The sequence below is a fragment of the Pongo pygmaeus genome, chromosome 13, assembly GCF_028885625.2.
Source record: "Pongo pygmaeus isolate AG05252 chromosome 13, NHGRI_mPonPyg2-v2.0_pri, whole genome shotgun sequence".
In the NCBI taxonomy this organism is placed as follows: domain Eukaryota; kingdom Metazoa; phylum Chordata; class Mammalia; order Primates; family Hominidae; genus Pongo; species Pongo pygmaeus.
Genome location: NC_072386.2, coordinates 99,051,098 through 99,073,191, shown reverse-complemented (window position 1 = coordinate 99,073,191; position 22,094 = coordinate 99,051,098). Strand labels below are relative to the sequence as shown.

The window sequence follows — 22,094 nt, the reverse complement described above, 5'->3', positions numbered from 1 at the left end:
AAAGCAAGTTGATAGCAAGGCCAAGCTTAGGACCTGAGCTCTTCATTTTCCTTCTAGGGCTTTTTTCATAGAAGATTTAGTAATTGATCGGCAGTAGGGGGGTGAGGAGAAGAAAGCCCTGAGGATGACCTCCATGTTTTTGGCTTGATGCTGGGGGAAGGAGGGAAAGAAGTAGGCCTGTGTGTTGTTTGACAAGTTTACTCATGATCACTAGTAAGGTATTAGTTTTCATTATCAGCTACTGGTGACCCCAATGGTGATGTTTAAATGGAGGCTTAGGGGATTTGTATCGCGATGGGCTGAGGGCTAAAGGGAATTGAGGCAGTCGAGACAACAGGTGCAGATTACTTTTTCAGTACATTTCAATGTAATTTCAATACATTTTGCAAGGGAAAAACCAAGAGCTAAGGTGGGGAACTGGAAGGGGAAAATAAGGTTTTTTTGTGTGTGTGTGTTTTTTTTCTTTAAGGATTTCCAATACTTGAGCTTGTTTGCAGGCTGAGGAGAAGAAGCCAGAGTGGAAGTAATTGATGACAGGAATGAGAGGACATGGCTGATGGAACACAGACATGGGAAAGGATCAGGTCCATAGGGTGACAAGCTAGCTCTGGAAGTGAGGAAGGACATGTGAGGGAAGGAGATCAAAAAGGAATGGATGATGTTTTTTATATATACATACATATACATATATATATATATTTTAAATTTTTATTTATTTATTTTTCTGTCAAGCTGTTCTTTATTTCAGGGAGAGGGCAGGGGAGGGGGCTCAGTGTTTCTTGGCAGCAGCTTTCCTCATGGCGGCCAGTACATTGCTCAGCTCCTCCCGCTTCCTCTTGGCGCGGATGTGCGTCCCCACCCTTTTCTTGATAAACTTGGGGGCCCGTTTGTCCTTGGAGACCTTCAGTAGCTCCACGGCGCGCCACTCGTACGGGGCAAAGCCACACACCTCCAGAATCATGTCCTGCACGAGCTTGGTGTGTTTGGTCACACGCCCGCGGCGGCGGCTGTGCCTGTGCCTGTGCCTGGGCTTGTGCCTGTGCCTGGGCTTGTGCCTGGGCTTGTGCCTGGGCTTGCTCACGCTCACGTTCTTGGTCACCTTGTGGCCCTTGTCGAGGCCCATGGCCATAAGGTAGCGTAGAGCCATGGCTGCTGCTCTCCAGAGGCGGCCGTGGCGTGGCGGAAGGGCTGGCGCCGCGCAGAACTCTGGGATATCTACCGCTGTTGTATTTAAGTTCAGAGGAGGAGGTACTAATATTTAAAGTGTTTCATATTCTCTGTGAAGTAGGAAATATTGATAACATGGTTTGAACTTTAATCAGCTTTGCATTGCTCATAGGGAAGTCCAGATCAACTAATACTTTCACATAAAAACAAAAGTAAAGGAATAACATGTGAACTAGACAAATGACCGCTGATACCTGGAACTGAAGAATGAACAGAAGGAATAGTGCCTGGCTTTGCTAATTGTTTTGTCTCATTTGGTAACAGAAGCAGGCTGTTGACCTTCAGCCAGGCTGCTTATGGATGTGTACACATAACCGGTGTTTGTGCATGCTTGTTAAACCTACCAGAAAACTGCCCCCCACTAGATCATTACCACTCCCTGATTGATCTTGGGCTCCTAGTTAATTTAGATTACTATGGTGAATTCTGCTTGTCTTCCCATCCTCTGCTGAAATGTACCCACCACTCTGAGGTGGAGTGTGAGACTATAATAGCGCCAAGAAACTCTCTTCCTGGGAAAAATGAGGCTGATGGAGCTGGCGTGTCCAGGCTAGAATCTTTGCCTTCTCTGGTACTGAGAAGTGTGTACTGCCATGTGTACTCCCAGTTTCCCTTATCTGAGCTCTCTGCTCTGCGGTGCCATGATTTAAGCATATGATTTAAGATGTCCAGCCAGACTTAAAGTCCCTTCTGTAGAAGCTCATAAAGCCTGGGTGTTGCATTAGAAAGTGCTTCAGTTTGGAGACAGATGTGCCTGGGTTTAAGTCCTGGCTCCATCAGATTTTATCTATGGAGCCTTATTGAACCTCTCTGGGTGTTAGTGTGCTTCTTAGTAAAAGGAGATGATAATTTCCCCATTGGTTACCTTTTTTTTTTTTTTTTTTTAAGCTAGAGTCTCACTCTGTCACCCAGGCTGGAGTGCAGTGGCACGATCTTGGCTCGCTGCAACCTCTGTCTCCCAGGTTCAAGTGATTCTCGTGCCTCAGCCTCCTGAGTAGCTGGGATTCCAGTGGTGCACCACCACATCTGGCTGTTTTTTCTATTTTTCGGTAGAGACAGGATTTTACCATGTTGGCCAGGCTGGTCTCGAACTCCTGGCCTCAAGTGATCCATCCGCCTCGGCCTCCCAAAGTGCCGGAATTGCAGGCGTGAACCACCGTGCCTGGCCCCAGCCAGGTTATTTTGGTTACTTTGAAGGTTCATTGAAAGGATTACCTAGGCCAATGAATATAAGAAGTGATATGTAAGATAAGGTGCTTTAGTAAGAACCTTAGTAAAGGGAGGGAGCTATCAGTTATTAAATACCATTTGTTTGCAAGCACTGGATGCTTCACTTTCATGGTCATATTTCATCCTATGGAAATCTCTGGGGTTAGTTATTATTATCCCCATGTTACAGATGATAAAACATATCCATGGGCTGGGCTTGTCCTATCATAGACAGAGTAACCAAGTGTAGCTCATTTCAGATCATATATCATCCTTTTAGCCCATGACAGTCCTAGCTCACACCTATTGTCCCAGAGTAATCATTAATAAACTCTCTTTTCAGTCTCAAAAGTTTGGAGTATAAATTGTATACTCACTTTCTGTAAGTGTGAGGGCCTGAGGCCAATTTAAAATCCTACATCTTTTCTTCTTCACCAGATTGGATCCTAAGGCTTTCTTAATCCGCAGGTGGAAGTGGAAGGAATTTCCTTGGTGCTTTTTTTTTTGTGATGTTATATTTCTGCCCTGCAACAAGGCTGCACTTTTCTGCCTCAAAAGCAAGCGAAAGACTCCCTGCTAACCTGCTAAGCCCTGCCTGGGGTACTCTTAGCAAGGCCAGTTCATCTAGGAAAAAGATCCAGAAATGAAGCTATAGGAGGAGAGAACCATGTGGTTATGTGTATGTCAGATCTATTCATTTATTCATTCACATATTCATTCATTTTTTCATTTATTAACCACTTACTTCTTGCAAGGCCCAGTGAAGGGTATGAGAGCAGGAAAATAGGAAAATGAAAACCACACAAACCAGCCATCAAGAAGCTTATAGTCCAGAAGACAAATGCAATGAACAAAATGCAAGGTTGAAAGTGCAGAGTTTAAGGGAGTAGTCAGGGAATGCCTAACTGGGGTTCCGGGAGGGGGAGACCACTTCCTCCTTAGGGTAAGTTGGGAAAGTTTTTTTTTTTTTTTTTTTTAAATAGAAAGTAGCTTTTGCACTAACTTTGAAGATTTGGTAGGATGTGAACTCACACAGAGCCTGGGAAAAGGCTGTCAGGCAGGTAGATCCCCATAAGTGAGGCAAGACATCTTAGAATCAGGTGCCAGGAACAGTTCAACTTTGCTGAGATGAAGGTTATAAGAAAGAGGGTGGGGAGAAAATAGAAAACTTGATTGGGTTTACCACTATGGAGGGCATGCATACTGCACTAAAGATGTTTAAATTTTAATCCATTTGTAATGGGTAGACATATAAGAAAGGTTACTCAATTCATTAGTTTAGTTATCTCCTTTTCTACTTTTTAATTCATAGTAGAAATGTGAAATGATCACATCTGGTAGTTGAGTGGACATGGACTGGATGGACAGAGCCCAGAGGCATGGAAAGTGTTTTTGAGTGTGTTGTCTAAATAAGAATATCCGTCTCCAGAAAGAGAAAGGAAAAATTAATCCTAATTTGAATATTTTGCAAGGCAGTGCAGTTTTTGTTGATGCATGCACGGATCATGCCATATTGGGCATGATGTGATTAAGTGCAGTAGCCCCTGGGAAAATGTTTAGTGGTAAGACCCGGGAAATATCACAGAGCTGTAAATGGGAATTCATTTCATTGTAGATTCTGAGTAGGATGTGACTATTTCAGCCCAAAGGGGATTTAGCTCCCACATACCATCTGAAGCGGAGAGAGCACTGATCAGGGCAGAGAGATGGCAGCTGATAAAGGGTTTGTGAATAATGTAAAATTCTCAGGTCAGTGAGACAGAGCTGTTGCTTCACCCAACCATTCTGATTAACAAGCAGGGCAGTGGTTCTCAAAAGTGTTGCATACCAACAGTAAAAACCTTTTGGTAATAGTCCTAATGGTAACAATGTAGTTGGTTTCTCAAGAATCAATCAGCAGAAATAGAGCCTAACAGTACTTCTACGGGTCTGTTAATTGAAACAAGAGCCTAGGCAACTAAGACCATAGTCAACCTAAGATCCCAATGATGAAGCTCTGGGAGCAATGCATTTTTTTTTCCCTAAAATTTGCTAGAATTCCAATCATTTACAATTATATACACACAGTAAGAGCTTTGTGTCTTGTAGAAATAGCCAGATTTTTTGGGTAACCACTGAACTGATGAATTCAGTACATTTTAACAATGTGCTATTTAAAAAATATTAATACCCAAATTTAGCAATCTTTCATTGCTCAGTAGGTAACCAGTAACTACTGAGCAATTTTCAGGTCATTGTACATGGACCTGAAAAGCTATGGAATATTTTAATATTTGCTAGTTAGAAACGGGCCATTGCTCATTAGGAGTCACTAGAGCAAAACTTGCTGCCAGGATTCTTCACAGCAAGTTGGAGGGAAGTGACATCTCCATAGAAATCACTTGATAAAGAGTCAATCATTGCTCAAAAGTATAAGCCAAGAGGAGACTTAGAAATGAAAGTCCTGACAGTAACAATCACACATCCCGACTCAGGTCAAATCATGTGAGAGGCACAGTCAGATTAAGACACACCAAAGAGCAACTGGACCTGCTGTGCATAGAGACTGTCCCTGCAGCCAGTCTGGTTGAAGGCTCCCTTAGTGGGAGTGCTTGGCTTGTCCCATCATAGACAGAGTAACCAAATGTAGCTCATTCCAGAGCATGGCTTGGCCATGCTCAACAAGTATCTTACCATCTCCCTAAAATTATAATGTAAAAAAATACAGAATAACTTTGCTCTTATAATGCAGTGGAAGGAAGCCCTCTTATCAGGTCACATTGGGACCAGTAGTTGGTTGGATTGTTGAAAAGTTGGTTAAAGTGGGGAAAAAGTGATACACACATACCATCAACGTTTATTTTAATGTAGAGTACATACATATCTATGACTTTGCCAATCTTTTGATGTTAGGCCAAAGCTTTTCTTTGGGTATGATTCACTGACTGTAGTCATTCTTCTTTCATAAACCGCAGCCATGATGTGCAATCTACAGTTCCAAGTTCTACTTTCTTTAAAGTGGAATAAGAACTTCAAAACATCTATGAAGAAACTTGGGCACAGTATCTTAGTCGATTTTCATAATTTTTTTCCCCAATTATTTACAGTCATCTCATACCTATTTCCAAAGCATCTACATAGTGATTCATCCTTACTGAGTTTTTTCTAAGTATTCAAATTAATTTTGTAGAAGCAACTCTTTTTGCATTCATATTTCACTGGATTCCATAATATTTAAATCATGTTATTGTAGAATAAGTACAATGGGCATGAACATATTTGGATACCATTCCAGATGACTCTTATAAGCCGGTAACAGACTGGCTGCTAGCTGCTAGCTGCTGGTGGTTCTGCTGGCTGATCCTTCTGTTTGCTTTGGGTGTCTGTCCATATGTTTTACAGGAGTGAAGAGTGTGGCTAACTTAACAAGGAAGTTAAGTGGAGAGTTCTGAAGACAGGTTTTTGTACTTGATATGCTCCTCTGCGTAAAACCCTAAAGATCCTAATCCTGAGGTGGGAAACCTAGATGAGTTATTCCCTCTCCCCATTACAGAATTCCTTGTGAATGAAAGTTGTTTCTGTCTGGGTGAGGGGCATGTTGTAAACATTTTGACTTTTAATTGCTAAATGGCACGTTTCTTGAGATCTTAAGATTTCTTTTGCATCCTTAGCTCCTAGCTGAGGGCTCTATAAAATTGTAGGTGCTCAAGACATGTTCATTTGATAATTGAATAAGCTCCTGCTTAAGGTAAAATTTCAAAGCTTTTTCTGTACATTTAAGAGATTGTAGTGAAGGTCTAACTACCTCCATGTTATAGGTGAAGTAACAGAGACTGAAGTGTCATGGGATTTGTCAGCATTATGAGGCAGGGATGGAGGAACTGGGAAGGCCTTCTGACTTGATTGCTGTACCAGTGTCCCTTGGCAGTGCTTTCTCAGTAGCGTAACTCTCAAGTGGCTTGAGAGTTTGAGCTAGGTTTGAGCTTGGCACTGTCAGTTACTAGCTGTTGACTCTGGGAAGCAACATGCTATACAGCATCTCTGAGCTCACTTTATCTACATGTGAACTAGGGATAAAATACCTACCTTACAGAGTGTTGCAAGGATGAAATGGGATAGCACAGGCAAAGTGCTAAGCACATTGTCTTGGCATAGAACAGATGGTCAATGAAGGGTGATTTTTGTGGTCATTGTGACAGTGCTCGTTCACAAGGAAGGGACTTTAACAGTGATTATCAAGTGCTTTCCAGGAGACCGCAGCACTTCTGTGTATCACAGAACATTGACTGTTCCTCTCCATCATTTTCCCAGGTCATTCCAGAGTAGCACAGTTTGCGACTGAACCATGTAGAAATTTCCCTCAGTTCTACACAAAGATCTGGAATAGTACTTTATTTTTGAGCAGATGGAGCCTTTTTGGTACCTCCTGGCAGGTCTGCAAATGTGATGGTGTCTACCAGAAAAATAAGGTTCACTCCTAACCTGGATGACTGGATTGAAGTAGCAGTTTGGACTGAGTAAAGGGAGACTTCAACTGAATTAAACTTAACTTTGATATAATGTTTTTCTGAGGCTGTGTGAATATAGAAACCAGGAATGTTTTGCAATGAGCAATACATGCATGGAGCTGAAGCAGGAAGTTAGTTTAAGACAGTGGAAACACCAGCTCTCATTCCCATCCCTGGGAAAACAAACAAGCGACAGGCATATCAACCACCACTTAAAACCCTTAGAATGTACCCAAGAGAAATGTTTTGCCTATGGACAAAACTCCAAAACCCTCAGAGCTATACATTGGGACCTTTATGATTTGGCCCCAGCCTCACTCCTGTTCCTTTATTAAGCCTCTCTCCTCACTCTGCCTCCTTCCCAAGCATCTGGTGCTTCAATCAAGCCAAACCACCAGGCTAAAAACCCAGTGTGTACTTTTCAGGTGCTGTGGGGTTGTACAACTTGTGGCTTCTCCCCAAAAATCTCCTCCCCATTCTTCAACTGGTGAACTCCTCTCACCCTTCAAATGAAATCTTCACTCTGAAGTTTTTTTCTAAACACCTTCACCTTGCCCCTCAAACATTTCAATGAAAAGTTAGTAATCACACGATTGATAATTGATGGCTCATTGTGTATGCACTTACAATCATACTCACCATACTCTATTCTTTCTCTTCCTCTCTGTCCTCTTTCTGTTTCTCGTTCTCCTCTTCTCCTCTTCTCCTCTTCTTTTCCTCCCCTTCTTTTCCTACCCCTATCTGCTTTCCTTCTTATCTCCTCCTCCTCCTCCTCCTCCTTTCCTCCTTTCCTCCTTCTCCATTTCCTTCCCCTCCTCCTTCTTTTCCTTCTTCCTTTTATCGTAGAGGTGTGCTGCATGGTAGCCATCAACCATATGTAGCTATTGGTGGCTCACGCCTGTAATCCCAGCACTTTGGGAGGCTGAGGCAGGCAGATCACCTGAGGTTGGGTGTTTGAGACCAGGTTGACTAACATGGAGAAACCCTGTCTCTGCTAAAAATACAAAATTAGCCAGGTGTGGTGGTGTATGCCTGTAATCCCAGCTACTCAGGAGGCTGAGGCAGGAGAATTGCTTGAACCCAGGAGGTGGAGGTTGTGGTGAGCCGAGATCGCACCACTGCACTCCAGCCTGGGCAATAAGAGTGGAACTCCATCTAAAAAAATATAATAAATAAATAAATAAATAAATAAATATTAACTAACATTAAAGATTCAATTTCTCAGCCACATTCCCAGTGTTCAAGAGCCAGCTATGGCTGGTGACTATCATGTTGGAAAAAGCAGACACAAGATATTTCTGTTATTCCAGAGTTCCAGTGAATGAAGCCATGCTAGAGTATAAACTTCTTGAAGGCAAGGACCATGTTGAATTTACTTTTCCATCTGCAGAACTAGCAAAGTGTCTGGAGGTTAGTGAAATCTCTAGAGAATGAATGAACACTAGGCCAGACTGTGGGTTTGCATTCCTAGTGTCTAGGCTTTTCAAGAAAAATACTGACTTCCAATTCCCTTCCAATACCCCAAAATATATCGCATATATAAATTTCCAGAATGGAAGCAGAAAATAATGATTTGGGTAGATTTGTCTTGCATTCCTACTTTAATAATGCTTCTTAAATGCATTTTCCAAAAGTGGTAGAATCTTGAACAAAACAAGAGTGAAAGTAGGGGAAAATATGGGCAGGTTTTTACCTTAGATGGATGTCATTCATGATCCCACAACTGTTCTAAGAGTCTCATTTGTGCGGAGAAGCTTTTGAAATCCCAAAACCTTGTTTTGACAGTTGGTCACTGAGGTGGCTGAGTTTATCTTTGCCAAAATTCTCATCATTTTTGAGGGAAGCGAAGTATGCCTCCATTCCCTGAAGGAGGCCAAACATTAAATAGATTCATTGTAAGTTTTTGAGACAAGAGCTTTAGAATCCTTTGCAGAGGTAGTGAGGTTAGGATCAATGCAGCGTATGTTACCATTAAGCATCAGCTTCCATGTAACCCTACATCAGGCCATTTAAAAGTAATGTTTCTCTTTTCTGAGATAATGCCAGAGTTATGAGGCTTAGAAAAGTCACATAACTTGTCAGCATCCTGTGGTGACTTAGTCATTGACTCCAGTTAGAACTCAGGTCTTCTAACTCCAAGTCCAAGGCTCTTTGCTTCATACAAGAGTTTTCTGGCTGGGCGCGGTGGCTCACGCCTGTAATCCCAGCCCTTTGGGAGGCTGAGGTGGGCAGATCACGAGGTCGGGAGATTGAGACCATCTGGGCTAACATGGTGAAACCCCGTCTCTACTAAAAATACAAAAAACTAGCTGGGGCATGGTAGTGCATGCCTGTAGTCCCAGCTACTTGGAAGGCTGAGGCAGGAGAATCACTTGAACTTGGGAGGTGGAGGTTGCAGTGAGCTGAGATCGTGCCACTGCACTCCAGCCTGGGTGACAGAGCAAGACTCCATCTCAAAAAAAAAAAAAAAATAAATAAATAGATAAATAAATAAAGTTTTCTAAATTCATTGGAATCACCTGAAATTTCTTGTTAAAAGTAACCAGAATTACTGATCAGAATTACCAGATTTGGAGCCTAGGAATCTGTATTTTTACTAAGTGCCCAAGGTAGCTCAATATATATTAAATGTAATGAGTCAGTGTCCTTTAGGATTAAAATCTCCATATATATGCATTTTATGCATTTTAGCACAAATTGTCTTAGTATTTAATGACCTGGTTGGAATTTATAGTTGGATTTCGTTATTTTACACAGGTACAGAATCACGGACTTTAGGAGTTGGGAGGGGTGTTGAGATCATTTATTCTCATTCACCTGATGTGGGAATTATTATTATAGTACCCCTGGCAGAGGATTGAGTCACTGTTGCTTGATCAGTTCTGTTACCCTCTAGAGAGACTGCTTCCATTGCAAGGCTGCTTCTCTTTTCAGAAAGCACTGCCTTCTCCTAAACTACAGTTTATCTGCTTATTGGTCTGGCTAGGTCTTCTGGGATAACAGGAATGTAATTTAGTGTCTTAAGGAGATGGCTGTTAAGGCTAAAGGCTAGAGGAAACTCAGCGATCCACATGGTCAAGTCCCCTCGTTTTTCAGATAAAGAAATGGATGTGTAGTCTTCCAACATTCATTTAACAACTATTTATTATGCATTTACTCTTTGCCAAGCCCCATATCATGTGCTGCGGACAAAGAGGGATAAAAGTGGACCTGGACTCTGCTGTCCTGGAGGTTATAGCCTGGGAGGAAGTCAGACAGATACTGATTAACTAATCACAGAAGTATGTCATTATCAACACACTGATAAGTGCTATGGTGAAAAACAAGACTGGAACGATGAGTATGTCTAATGGAGCCTATCTGATCTAGGGCTTAGGGAAGGTGTCCTCAAGGAAGCCATGCCTGAGATGGCTGAAAGGATAAAGAATTTCTGAAGAGTTGACAAAGGGAGTTGCCTTAGTCCATTTAGTATTGCTATAAAGGAATACCTGAGGCTGGGTAATTTATAAAGAAAGGTGGTTTATTTAGCTCATGGTTCTGCTGGCTGGAAGGGTCAAGACTAGGCATCTGATGAGGGCCTCAGGCTGCTTCCCCTCATGGTGGAAGGCAAAGGGGAGCTGGTGTGTGTAGAGATCACATGGAGAAAGAGAAAGTGAGAGAGGAGGGGGGAGATGCCACGCTCCTTTTAACAACCAGTTCTCCTGGGGACTATTATAGTGATAACTCATTCACCACCCTGTCCCATCCACAGGGAGAACATTATTTATGAGATCTGGCCCTGTGACCCAAACACCTCCCATTATGCCACACCCCCAGCGCTGGGGATCAACATGAGATTTGGAGGGGGCAAACAACCAAACCACAGCAGAAGGCAAGAGCCTTTCAGGCTGAGGGAGAACACGTGTAGAGGGTATAAGGAGAGAGGGAATTTGGAAACTGAAAGGCTGAAGGTCAGGGAATCGTGAGGAGAGAGGTAGAATGAAACGAGTGGGGCCAAGGCCTTGTGTGCTGTCTTAAGAATTCGATCTTTATCCTGAGAATAAATAGGAAGCAATGATAAGCTTGTGTTTTAAAATTTCAGTCTGGCTGTAGTGCAAATCTTGGGTGGGAGGCCAGTTAGTGTGGGTATGAGGACACCAGGGGTGAGTTAGGAATTAACTGCACAAGTTGAAGTGAGAGATGAAGGTGGCTTGGTAGGGTTTCGATGATAGAAATGGAGAGGAATGGTCGAATTTGAAACATACGCAGGAGGAAGAAGAAGTAAACACTTGTGATGGGTGGGATATAGGCTGAGAGGATTTTGAGAAAGGAGAGGTCAAGAGATGCAGATGAAGAGGACAATGACTAGCCTAGGATCACAGAGCTGACCAATTACAAGGCAGGACAAGCAGGCTGAGGCCAGTGATGCTAAGGCTGCTTTTTTTCTGTGGTTTAGGATGCTATAGTGTGAAGGAACTAGACTTTCAAAGCAGGAAGACTGGCATTGAACACTGGCCTTGCCACTGATAAGCTTTGTGATCTTGGATAGTTTCCTTTACTTCTCTGAGATGGGGATGAGGATGATAAACATCTCTTTCACAGGGGTCTCACGAGGAATTAAATGATGATGTTTTAAAGTAGCTAGCACCACGCCTAACACATACCAGACACCCAAATAGTAATTAGCTAAGGTTATTGTTAGTATGATTAAGAGCTACTATATCTCCCTTGAGTCTTCTTCAAGCCCACTTTCTTCACTTCTTTTTTTATGTTATGATTTTGAGAATCTTTCCACTTCTCCGGATACTAATATAACATAGTGTATCAGATACTCTGTTAAGGTCTTGTTACACAATACTAAAAGCCTTGTGGTGCTTACAGCAAGTGGAGCAAATCCAGTGCCAAGGTGTATAACAGTTGGATGTCCTGTAGCCACTGGCCCTGCCTCCAGTGATTAGGAAAGGCTTCCTGAGCTGAAGTTCAGCTCAGCCTGAAAGGATGAGTAGATATTTGTCAGGCGGAAAAGAGGCAGGAGATGGCAGTGATGGTGGTGCAACGTTTTATTAAGGAGGAACACAAAGTAGAAAAACATAAAGGTATGAGGAAGCTGCTGCTTTTCTGAGGATCTATGAGAAGTTTGGCATGACTGAATTGGTGATTTCTCATGACTAAAGTGGCAGACTTTATCACTGGAAAGATAAGCTAGGGCTATAAAAAGATTTGTGGCCAAGCTGAAGATCTTGAACCATACTCTGTAGACAATGAGGTGACATTGAAGGTTTTTAAGCTGAGTGACATAATCATAATTGTTTGTAGAGTAGGTTTTTCAGGAGATTAGGTTTGTATTTTTTTTATCTACCAAGTCATTGCAAGTAGTCACTCTTGAAGAGTTGATGTTACAATTACTAGGAAAATATTGTTCAGAAGTAGCCTTTCTCACAAGGATGTCTACAAAAGGAGATATAATCTGATCCTGTTTTTGAGCGTCTCAATGAAAAGATTGCCCAATCCCTTGGGGCTGATCTCTGGGGTAAAAAGGGGATGTGGTGGTTGGGGGCTCTGTGGTCGTTGGGTGCTGGAACTGGTACTGGACAGTGCACATGGAGCTCAAGCAGTCAATGGGGAGCATAGAGATGTGACCACACTTGTGTGCATGTTTGTGGACAAGTACACACAGGTTAAAACTACTTTACTAAGATCAAGATCACCTGCTTGTATTTCCCAGGAATCTAGGAAGAACAGAAGAGAGAATGTGGTCTTCAAACGGCTCATAGCGTCTGAAAGATGGGATGTTTACTCCCATTTGATTTTCTCTCTTGAAACAGAATCTATTAGGCTAATGTATAGAGAAGCATCTTGTTAATACAATGTGCTATGAGTGTTCCTTAGGTAGTTTTGTTTTCTGAGCAGCAGAATCTTGATCATAACCAGATTCAAGTATCTGTGTCCATTCAAGTATCTATATATAGTGATATTCAGAGGGGTGCTTTGTGAAGATGACTAAAAGATTTGTTGATGATAACCCTTATCTCATTATAAGGACAATTCCTAAATGTACAGTACAACCAATATATTTCAAAGAACCCAGAGGTTCCAACATGCATTTAATTCTGCTTTGAAGTTCCTTAGAAGATCACTGTGGTTTCATCTGGGTTTTCCTCCTATATGTCCCAAGTTGGTTCGGTCTGCCTATTTTGGTCTGGATCATTTGGATTCTTAATCATTTTATCTTGTTAGCCTTGCATGTCCTCATGATGTTTGCTTGTGTCTTCTTGCTGTCAATTATTTTTTTCTTTGGTGGCTGGATTATCTCTGTGTTATGATCCCATGGAGGCTTAAAACGTCTTTGGTTGGAAATTACTCTTTCTGGTGTTGGAACTAAATATGAATTCCCCCATTTGTACCATACCTTGGCATTTCTTCCATCATATTTTAAGCATCTCCTAGATAATATGATCTTGCGATTGTTATTTTTGTATTATGTCAACTCAAATCTAGGGTGGGATACACTTTTGTTCATGTTTAGTGTGATCTAGAGGTCTCATTGTGTTAGGTAAATTATTTTCTTGAATTGGGCATAATGGCACTTTCCACCCAACTCCCGGATGCAGCATTGCTGGAACCAGTTCTACTTCACCTGCCTCACCTGTGTGGGAACTTTGTGTCCTGCCATCTTCATCCTGGTCAATGAAATGTGATGTTCAAGCATGTAAAGGAAGCCAAAGGGCAAACCATCTTGTTAGTAGGCATCATTTCCTTTAATATATAAGACTTGAAGACTAAATAATGAGATTACTTAAGAAAATAAGAAAAAACAAAAGATCTAGGCCCTAAGTTGCCTTCAGGTGCATAGATACATGCATGTGAGACACAAACCAGAGATGCTTCTTTTATGGATAGCTTAACATGTGTATTTAAACAGAAGTGATGATACTGACCTTTTTGTTTTAAAGAATAAAGTATATTCCATGGTAAAATGTAGTGCTTAAAATTTGTGAGAAAAGGAATATTTCTCGGTACATCCAGAAAGAGTGTAAAGTTTTGTTTTATTTTATTTTATTTTTGTTTTGACGCAAAAGTTTTGAGAAATATCTGCTAAGGATGGTCAAACACCCATCATTGTTGTGAGTGATATTCTGGAGTCTTCTTTCCTCATTTCCAGCCTACTTTCTCTATGATCCAGTGTTCTTTAGCCTTAAACTCTTGCTATTTTTGAAGAAATGATCCTACTCTTATATGTTTAGATTTGATGCTTATATATGGCCCATGATGATCAGGTTCACTTTATGAATTTGGGCATATATATTCTCTCTGGGGTTTTTCCTCCTCTGCATTTCTGGTATAGCTTACCTTCCTCAATCAGTCCACCTGGAGCCTACTTTCTGGGCATCCACTCCCAAGTGTAGGAGCAGGATAAGGGATTAAAAATAAGATTTAAGAAAGGGGAAAATCTGCAGACTGGGAGATGAGCAGATGAAACAAATTGAAGGGCCATTTGAAATAAGATGAAATGCAAAAATCTGAAAATATTGGTTAGCAATAACCCTCAGTTAACTGAAAGATCAATTAACCAGACTCTCCATTCCTCAAACATTTCCATTAACTTTGAAAAAAATTCTAAATAAAGTCATTAAAAAAACAGAACAGATGGATGAGATCTGAGACTTCAAAAGAGGCAAAGTTTAATACAAGATTTTAATGGGACCCACCTGACAAAACAAAGACAGGACTCAAGCTTGTACTGTTGGAATTAAAGAGACAAAGAAATAGAGGCACACAGAACAATGTCTCTTGGACTGCAAGAGCTCAAATTAACCTTTAATACAATTTATAAAGCACCAAAGCACGCAAAGGACCTAGAGGACCTGGTTGGAATTAAATTCTGATGTTGCTGACTTCAAAGGCACTCCGGCTGGAGACCCCAACAAGACAAACTTCCCACAATAATACAGGAGGCATATTTCATGGCCAAGGATGCAACAAAAGAGTTCATTTCTATAGATCAGACAAGAAAAATGAAATATTTCTCTACATTAGAGAAGATAATTTTCCGAATTGTTTGCCTGGTCCTAAGCAGAACATCGAAACCCAGTGTTGGACCTGAGGGTCAGAGACCATAGGAAAAAGGTGATGTCATTATCAAAAGGCAGCAGCCAACCTACCTGGAATTTTATTGCCTTTTCTCACAGTTAGTAAGGCTTAGGGCTTAACCAGTTATTGCACAATCGACTACAAGCCATAATGGAAACTCAGTGGAGAGAAAATTCAGGCTGTGTTATGGTTAGAATCATAACCAGACTGTAGGGCTGACCCAAAACACAGTGCCTTAAAAATGTTTTAGACTTGCTTCCATCTGGGCCAGACTTGACAACCCAGGGTATTCAACCTGGTGGCAGAACATGACAGCAACCATTTTTAAAATTTAAATTTAATGGAATCTAATTTTATTTTTGCTAAGTCTATTTAGCAAGAGATAGCAAGTATTTTTAGCAAGTAGTGATTCTACTCAGGAATGAGCACAGCTATAGTTATAGGTGGTCTGTTGGCTTTAGGGCAGGTCTCTGGTTAAGTGTTTGGGAAGGAAGCAGGGACCAGCCTCTGGAAGATGATGCTGGTCCAAATTGGGCAGGGTGTCAAGGCCTCACACTACTAGCTGGTGTTCAGAGCAGGGCTCCTCTCTATAACAATGAATAAAGACCAAAAACTGGGAACCAGGGAAGAAGCTCAGTCGTATAGGTTGAATAATTGTGTTATGATTGTGTTAGGGATTGCCTTGTAGATGCATTGTATAACTGGCCTAGGCAGCAAGCCTAATTCCAGAACTTTATGAGTATGCTAATAGTCTGGCTGCCCAGGTTGGCACTGGCTCAGGGACCAAGTAGTAGAAGGCTCCTCAGTGGCTGCAGCAGAATAAGGCTTGGAGGAGGGGATGACCCAGTTCTGAATTTGGCACAAACAGACTTAGGCAAGCTGGGCTGCTTTGCACCCATCTGGAACTCAGACGGTGAAATTTCAGTGATATTGGCTACGCAGTATATGTTCTAAATCTTCACAGTCTTTATGTCTCTAACTTAGAAAGGGGACCAGCAAAGGTGTTGAGCTGGATATTTTCCATCTGAATCTCCAGTCCTCCCTGCTCTGTACTTGAAAGGCTGAACTCAATGGACACATCCATTCAGCCCCTGTGCTCTCTGTCTCCTGGCTGGGTTCAACCGATGAGAAGCCATGGCAGTCAGAGAGCAGTGGCAAGAAGGGGTAGGGTATTTTCTTTCTTCTGGCTCGCTCCCTGCTGGGCCATGGCTTGAGAGTGGCTGCCATACTCTCTGGAGGACACATGGCCTGTCAGGTCACTCCCTCTTGCTACAGCCCTCACCGACTTGACTTCCTGTAGCTTCAACCTCTGCCTTTCCCCTTCTGGCCTGGCTAGGAGTGGCTTCCTCACTGTTTTCGGCTCCACCCCTTTTTTACATCGCCATCCTTGCTGGTTTCCTTTAACCCTCCAATTCCTTAGTAAATACTCTTTTCACGAAACCCCTTTTGTGTATATCATCCTGTCTAGGTCTGACCAATTCAGGGGCATACCCAGATTTAAGTAGGAAGAATTTTTTGTTATGTTACTTGTACTAAAAAAAAAAAAAAAAAAAAAAAAACACTAGAGACAAACCAAATGTCCATGGATGCAGAATTGGTTAAATTATGGAATATTCAGCCAATATAAAATTATATTGTTAAAATATTTAATGTGATGGGATAATGCTCAATATATAATGCTAAGGAGAAAAAAGGATAAAATGGCAAATACATTAATTTTTAATGGGTAGAAACAGTGATAAAATACAGAAACTTATTAAAAATGGTTACCTCTGATACAGTTGAAGGTAATTTTTGTTTTCTTCTTTTTTTTTGTATTTTTCATGTATACTGTAATGGACAATGTTACTTTATGATCAGAAAAAATAAACATTATAGAAAACAAAATAGAAGAACCAGCCATGATCTGGAAGTTTTGTGTCACTTGTGGGAGATCCTGTTATATTTTAAGGATTATCATTGTCATGTGTACGCGGCATACATTCAGGTGGGTCATCACAGTAGGTCAAGGTCATCAGTCCTTCATATAAGGTGATTGGATGGATGTCTTTCTTCCCATCAAATCCCATGGAGACATGCCCTCTTCCTGTAACATTTCCCTTGCTCAGCCCTTTGAAGAAAAAGTGAGTCTCAGTGTGTCACATGCCATAACTTTTCCAGGGAGAGTGCTTGCCCCAACTCAAAAACCTTTGTGCTGCAGTACAGAGAAGTATGCTTACTATATGTGAAGAATAACAATAAGGAAGGAAAAATCAAGTACCACATTTCACATATGAAAGCAAAGCAAGTATCTTCTCCAATTGTTGAGCATGTTCTTTTTGTTTCTGTTGGTAATAAATTGCTTACAGAATACCCGCTGCTTGGAAATGTCTCATAGGTGCTTCCAGCCCATCAGGTCTAGTATAAAATTCATCATTTTTGTTTCCCTCTCTCCATGCTACTCTTTCTCCTGAATTCCTTATCTTAGTGAATGTTACTATTATCAGCCAAGTCACAGTGTCTTCAGGATATGTAAAGATAAAATCCAAATATGATTATTTGAAATTCCAGGGTCAGCTCATACATGATCAACTGAGGCACTGGACTAGACCTTCGAAGACCTAAAATTCATATTTGTGTTTTTCTTAGGTGACTCAACAGCCTCAAAATATCATGAGAATGACTATGATTGAAAGATGGCACCTCAAAGCTTGTGGGTTAAAGATATCAGTGTGGTTGTTTGTCATGCCATTAAATCCTACATGAATCATACCTTGATGAGATTAAGTTGATATTGTTATCAATCCCATAGGTTTTTTATTTTTAACAGGTACTGACTTTGGTTCAAGAAGAAAGGGTCCTAAGTGGTTGAACTATAAGTGAGATTGGAAAAGCATTTTCCCTCATTGTTGTAGACATATGGCCATTATTTATATTCATGGGCATGTGTGATACTGGTGTGCATATTGGGCGATACCTCATCTTCTTTGAGTCATCTCACTATGACCATTGTTTGCCTCCTAGAAGTTTGCTGGGCTGCCTTGAAACTCTCTGCTAGGACTTCCTGGGGTGCCTTTGAGTCTTCTCTGGGTCCTGCATTGGAATTCACACTTTGCTGATTTCCAAGTCAGGCTCATCTATAACGTTTTAATGAGTGGGGCAATTACTCATGTGCATGAGAAAATCTCTTATAATGCTCACTTGAGTCCTGTCCAAGTTTGAGGTAAGAGATAATTGTGCCTCTGGTTAAGTACTCCATACTCTGTTTATGGTATTTGGGCTTTGTTTGTCTTTCAGTAACTTTGCGATTTTCCTCCCTCCCTGCAGACTTTTATGGAAATGATCTTCCTGCTGCCTGAAGTGTGTCATTCTACATCTTGCCAAGAAAAAAACTCTCTGTAGGGAAAATGACCCATCTCTTCCCTTCTACAGCCATGTGACTTAATTATGCACTGTGCTTGGCCCCTGGAGAGCCCAATGAGGAACATGAGGAAGTCCTGGCTTGATCGCCAAGCCCTAGGGTCTTTGTCAATTATCATCTGGCACCCACGAGTCTGGCCAAATTTACAGGCATGTCTGTCTCTTAAAACATGTCAGGCCTGAAGAGTGAATCATTTTTTTTTTTTTTTGAGCAGCTATAAGTAGAACAGTCTTTTCCATTAAAACCCACTTTACTGTCTTCCCAACACCCCAGAGCCTCCCAAACACACCTTCCACTCCACGTGGGATGCCTGGGAGACTACTTGTTGAATAACACTGCTTGTTTCCCAGGACTCATGACACGCATAGAGGCATTGTATTCTAGAGGGAAGAACACTGTTTTGCAAGCAGACAGAGGTAGATGTGAGAGACCCATTCTTCCTTCTGCTAGCTGTGAGCCCTTGAGAGAGCCACTTACCTCTCTGAGCTTTGATTTTCTCACCATTAAAATGGAGATGATAATACCTACTTCATGGGGTTGTTGGAAAGCAAAAATGAGATAATGCGTGCAAAAGTAATTTCTAAATAAAATCACAATAAAATATTAATAGATTTAGTGAAGAATAAGAAAAGCAGCACTTATTAATCAGGCTCCTTATCTCTACTCATCCTTCTTGCTAAAGAAAAATGAAACTAGCTTCGTTCTCATCTCTTTTTCTTAAGATTTCACACCATTTAGAATTCAAAGAGCCCATGAAAGGCATGCTTTCCTAACAAGTTTTGAGGCCCCGGATTTGCACTGTTGTACACAAATGTCATACCTTCTGAGATGCCTTTTTGACCCTGACCTCCAATATTTCAAACAGATTAATGATTTCCCCATATCACTTTGAGTGTTTCTGTCTTTTTGAGGGGAGAAATGGCACAACACCATTCTAGTGCTGGTCACACTCTCTTGGGATTGTTTATTTGCCAGTATCCCCCACTAGAGTCTAAGAAGAGACAGGGTTTGGGTTTCATTCATATCAGTATCCCCAGGTCCCAGCATAGGGGCTGATGCAGAGGAGGAGGTCAGGATGTGATTGTTGGAGGAGGGAAGAAGGAAGGAAGGGAAGGCAAGAGAAGAAGGGAAGGAAAGAAGAAATCCGGACTTGGTATTCTTAGAAGTGTAATTAAGGCACAGTCGTAATTCTCCATGAAAGCAACCATGTTGGGAAAACCTATTATTACACCCTGGCTTCAAGTGTTGTTTTCATATCTGGGAGGAAATACATTATTTGTGTTTTGGAGTAGCCCCATTAATCTGGTCTCTCCATCCTTGTCCCAGACTTCCTCAGGAGTTGTGTGGGCAGAATAAAGAGGCCGTCAGTTTGTATTGGTAACTAAAGGCTAATGAGTGTTTTCTTGCTCAGAGCCAGCTTGAAGTTACTGCTGTGGAGATGGGGAGGACAGCCCTCCAAGCAGAATTCCTGGGCTTCTGCCTTTTCCTCAGCACTGCATGTAGCTGCCTGCATTATGGGAAGACTCTGGGAATTTGAAAATGACAGCCAAACACTGCTCTTAATAGGTTCATATATTTTTTTAAACATCACATCAATCAGGAGTGTTATTGGTTTGATGTCAAGTATCTGTTTTGATGCACTTACCCATTGAAATGAAAAACTGAGCAGTTTGCCTTGATTTTCATACACATCACAGAGGGCGTTTCTTTTTTATCTTGAATAGTCCCAGCTAAAATTTGCAATCGAACAAACACACAACAGGAACAGGAAAAGATCGGTGGCCTTAGTGTCAGAAGAGCTGGGCTTTAATTCCAGGTCTGTCATTTACTGACTGTGTGATACTAAGTGACTTATTAAACCTCTCAAATGCTCAGTTCTTTTCTCTTTAAAGTGGGGACAGTAATACCTATTTTTCTAGTTTGTTGTGAGCTTTAAATGATTTGATATACATACAGTACAGTGTCTGGCCCACAGTGAATCCTCAGAATATGTTTGATGGGAGTGAGCAAGCAGGGAGGGAATGAAGACTTATTTGCCGTATTTTAAGGACTACAGGTAACCTTGAGAATTGACATAGGCTGCAGGTCCCAATCCTTTACAAGGGACTGACAGTAATGCCAGCTATACTGGAAACATGGCTGGCTAATGATCACAGGCAGCTTCAGGTGGACTCAAGGTTAGTGGGATAATGGATATAGTCACATAATGTATTGTAAGCACATGCACTCTAGTAGTGTTGGGTTTTTTTTCTCCCCAAATGATGAAAACAACAAAAAAAACAAGCTTAAAATCTCCCCATCCTGATCGCATGACCACATGTTTTTCTGTTCTCTCCCAACCCTGATCCACATGTAGACATTTATTTTATACTTTGGTACAATTAGGAGGTGGAAACTTTAAAACATTCTTCATTTTCTTTCTTTTTTTAAAAAGTAGAGATGGTGGTGGGCAGGGGGTCTCACTATGTTGCCCAGGCTGGTCTTGAACTCCTGGCCTCAAGCAATCCTCCTGCCTCAGCCTCTGGAGTAGCTGGGACTATAGGCGTGCATCACCATGCCAGGCGACATTCTTCATTTTGAAGCTAATTCATCTGCTGAGCTGACCAGTAGCCTCAATCCTAGAGACCAGTAGCCTCAATCCTAGAGGGAGGTCACCTGGTTACTCTTAGGGCTGGACCCTTTATGCGACACTCATGGAGGAAGAATGGAAGTGGCCAATGGCTCTCTGGAGCACTGGTTCTTAACTGGGGCAATTTTTCCCTATCCCCCTCATCCCCCACCCCAGGGATATTTGGCAATGTCCAGAGACGTTTTTGGTTGTCATAGCTTGTTGATGGGTGGGCTACTGTCACCTAGTGTGTAGAGGCCAGGATGCTGCTAAACATCGTACAGTGCAGGGCACAGATCTCCACAACAAAGAATTATTCAACCCAAAATGTCAGTGGTGCTGTGGTTGAAAAATGATGCTCTAGAGAAAGAACTGGAGGCAACTAATATCAAAGGTCTTTCTGAAAGTGTAAATGCATTTCAGCAAGAGTCTAAAGCTTTTACAAGATTTTCAAAGGGCAAGAATGATTCAGAAGCCCTGCCTCGGTGTGAGTGAATGGTTCCCAGGCTTGTTGGCCTTGGCTGTGCCCAAATGGATGGCATTACATGCATGTGCCCATCAGCAAAGGGGTGGTCAGTGTAGGACACAGAAAAAGTGAGTCAGTGAGACATAGTTGAGCATTTTCCAGGGGAGGCTGCACCCTGACAAGCAAACAACCACTTACAATCTTCCTGCCGAGTCTTTATCTGTAGTAAAGACCAGCATCTGAATCTGTCAGTGTTTGATGGTATTAAACATTCAAATCACTTTAACTTGCCTGTCTGTGGGTTCATACTCAATAAGGATTATCATTTCTTTTCATTCTAGATCTGTCTACTGTGTTACTGTAAATTCATTACTGGCCTCTAGAGGGGCTGGTATTATTCATCTGTATCCACATTGGGAGTACCCACAAAGGAGTTAGCATTCAACAATTGTGTGGTATCGTGAGTAAGAGAATTGAACTGTTTTTATTAACATGAGCATGTTACTCCATGCTACAGGAATATTTCTTTTTATAAATAGGCATACTGGTTTTAGGGCTTATGTCTCAAGTGTCTATAAATTTGGTTAGTGTGACTTGGCCTACCCAAGACTGACTGCCTTTGGGACA

At 41.6% G+C, this 22,094-nt stretch overlaps 1 protein-coding gene across 1 annotated transcript; it reads right to left on the bottom strand.

Annotated features, from left to right (window-relative positions):
* Positions 1-694: 694 nt before the first annotated feature.
* Positions 695-1,147, bottom strand: LOC129044333 (large ribosomal subunit protein eL36-like). Its single transcript, XM_054502184.2, has 2 exons — positions 1,068-1,147; positions 695-1,013 (listed from the first exon to the last, which is right to left on the bottom strand). Exons 1-2 carry the CDS (start codon positions 1,145-1,147, stop codon positions 770-772), a joined length of 324 nt encoding a protein of 107 aa, XP_054358159.1. The 3' UTR covers positions 695-769.
* Between the last annotated feature and the right edge of the window lie 20,947 nt (positions 1,148-22,094).

Coding starts and splice junctions, on each gene's coding strand:
- LOC129044333 (XM_054502184.2), bottom strand. CDS start 1,147: ATGGCTCTACGCTACCTTATGGCCATGGGCCTCGACAAGGGCCACAAG. Junction 1,014..1,067: donor GTGAGCGTGAGCAAGCCCAG/GCACAAGCCCAG, acceptor GCACAGGCACAG/GCACAGCCGCCGCCGCGGGC.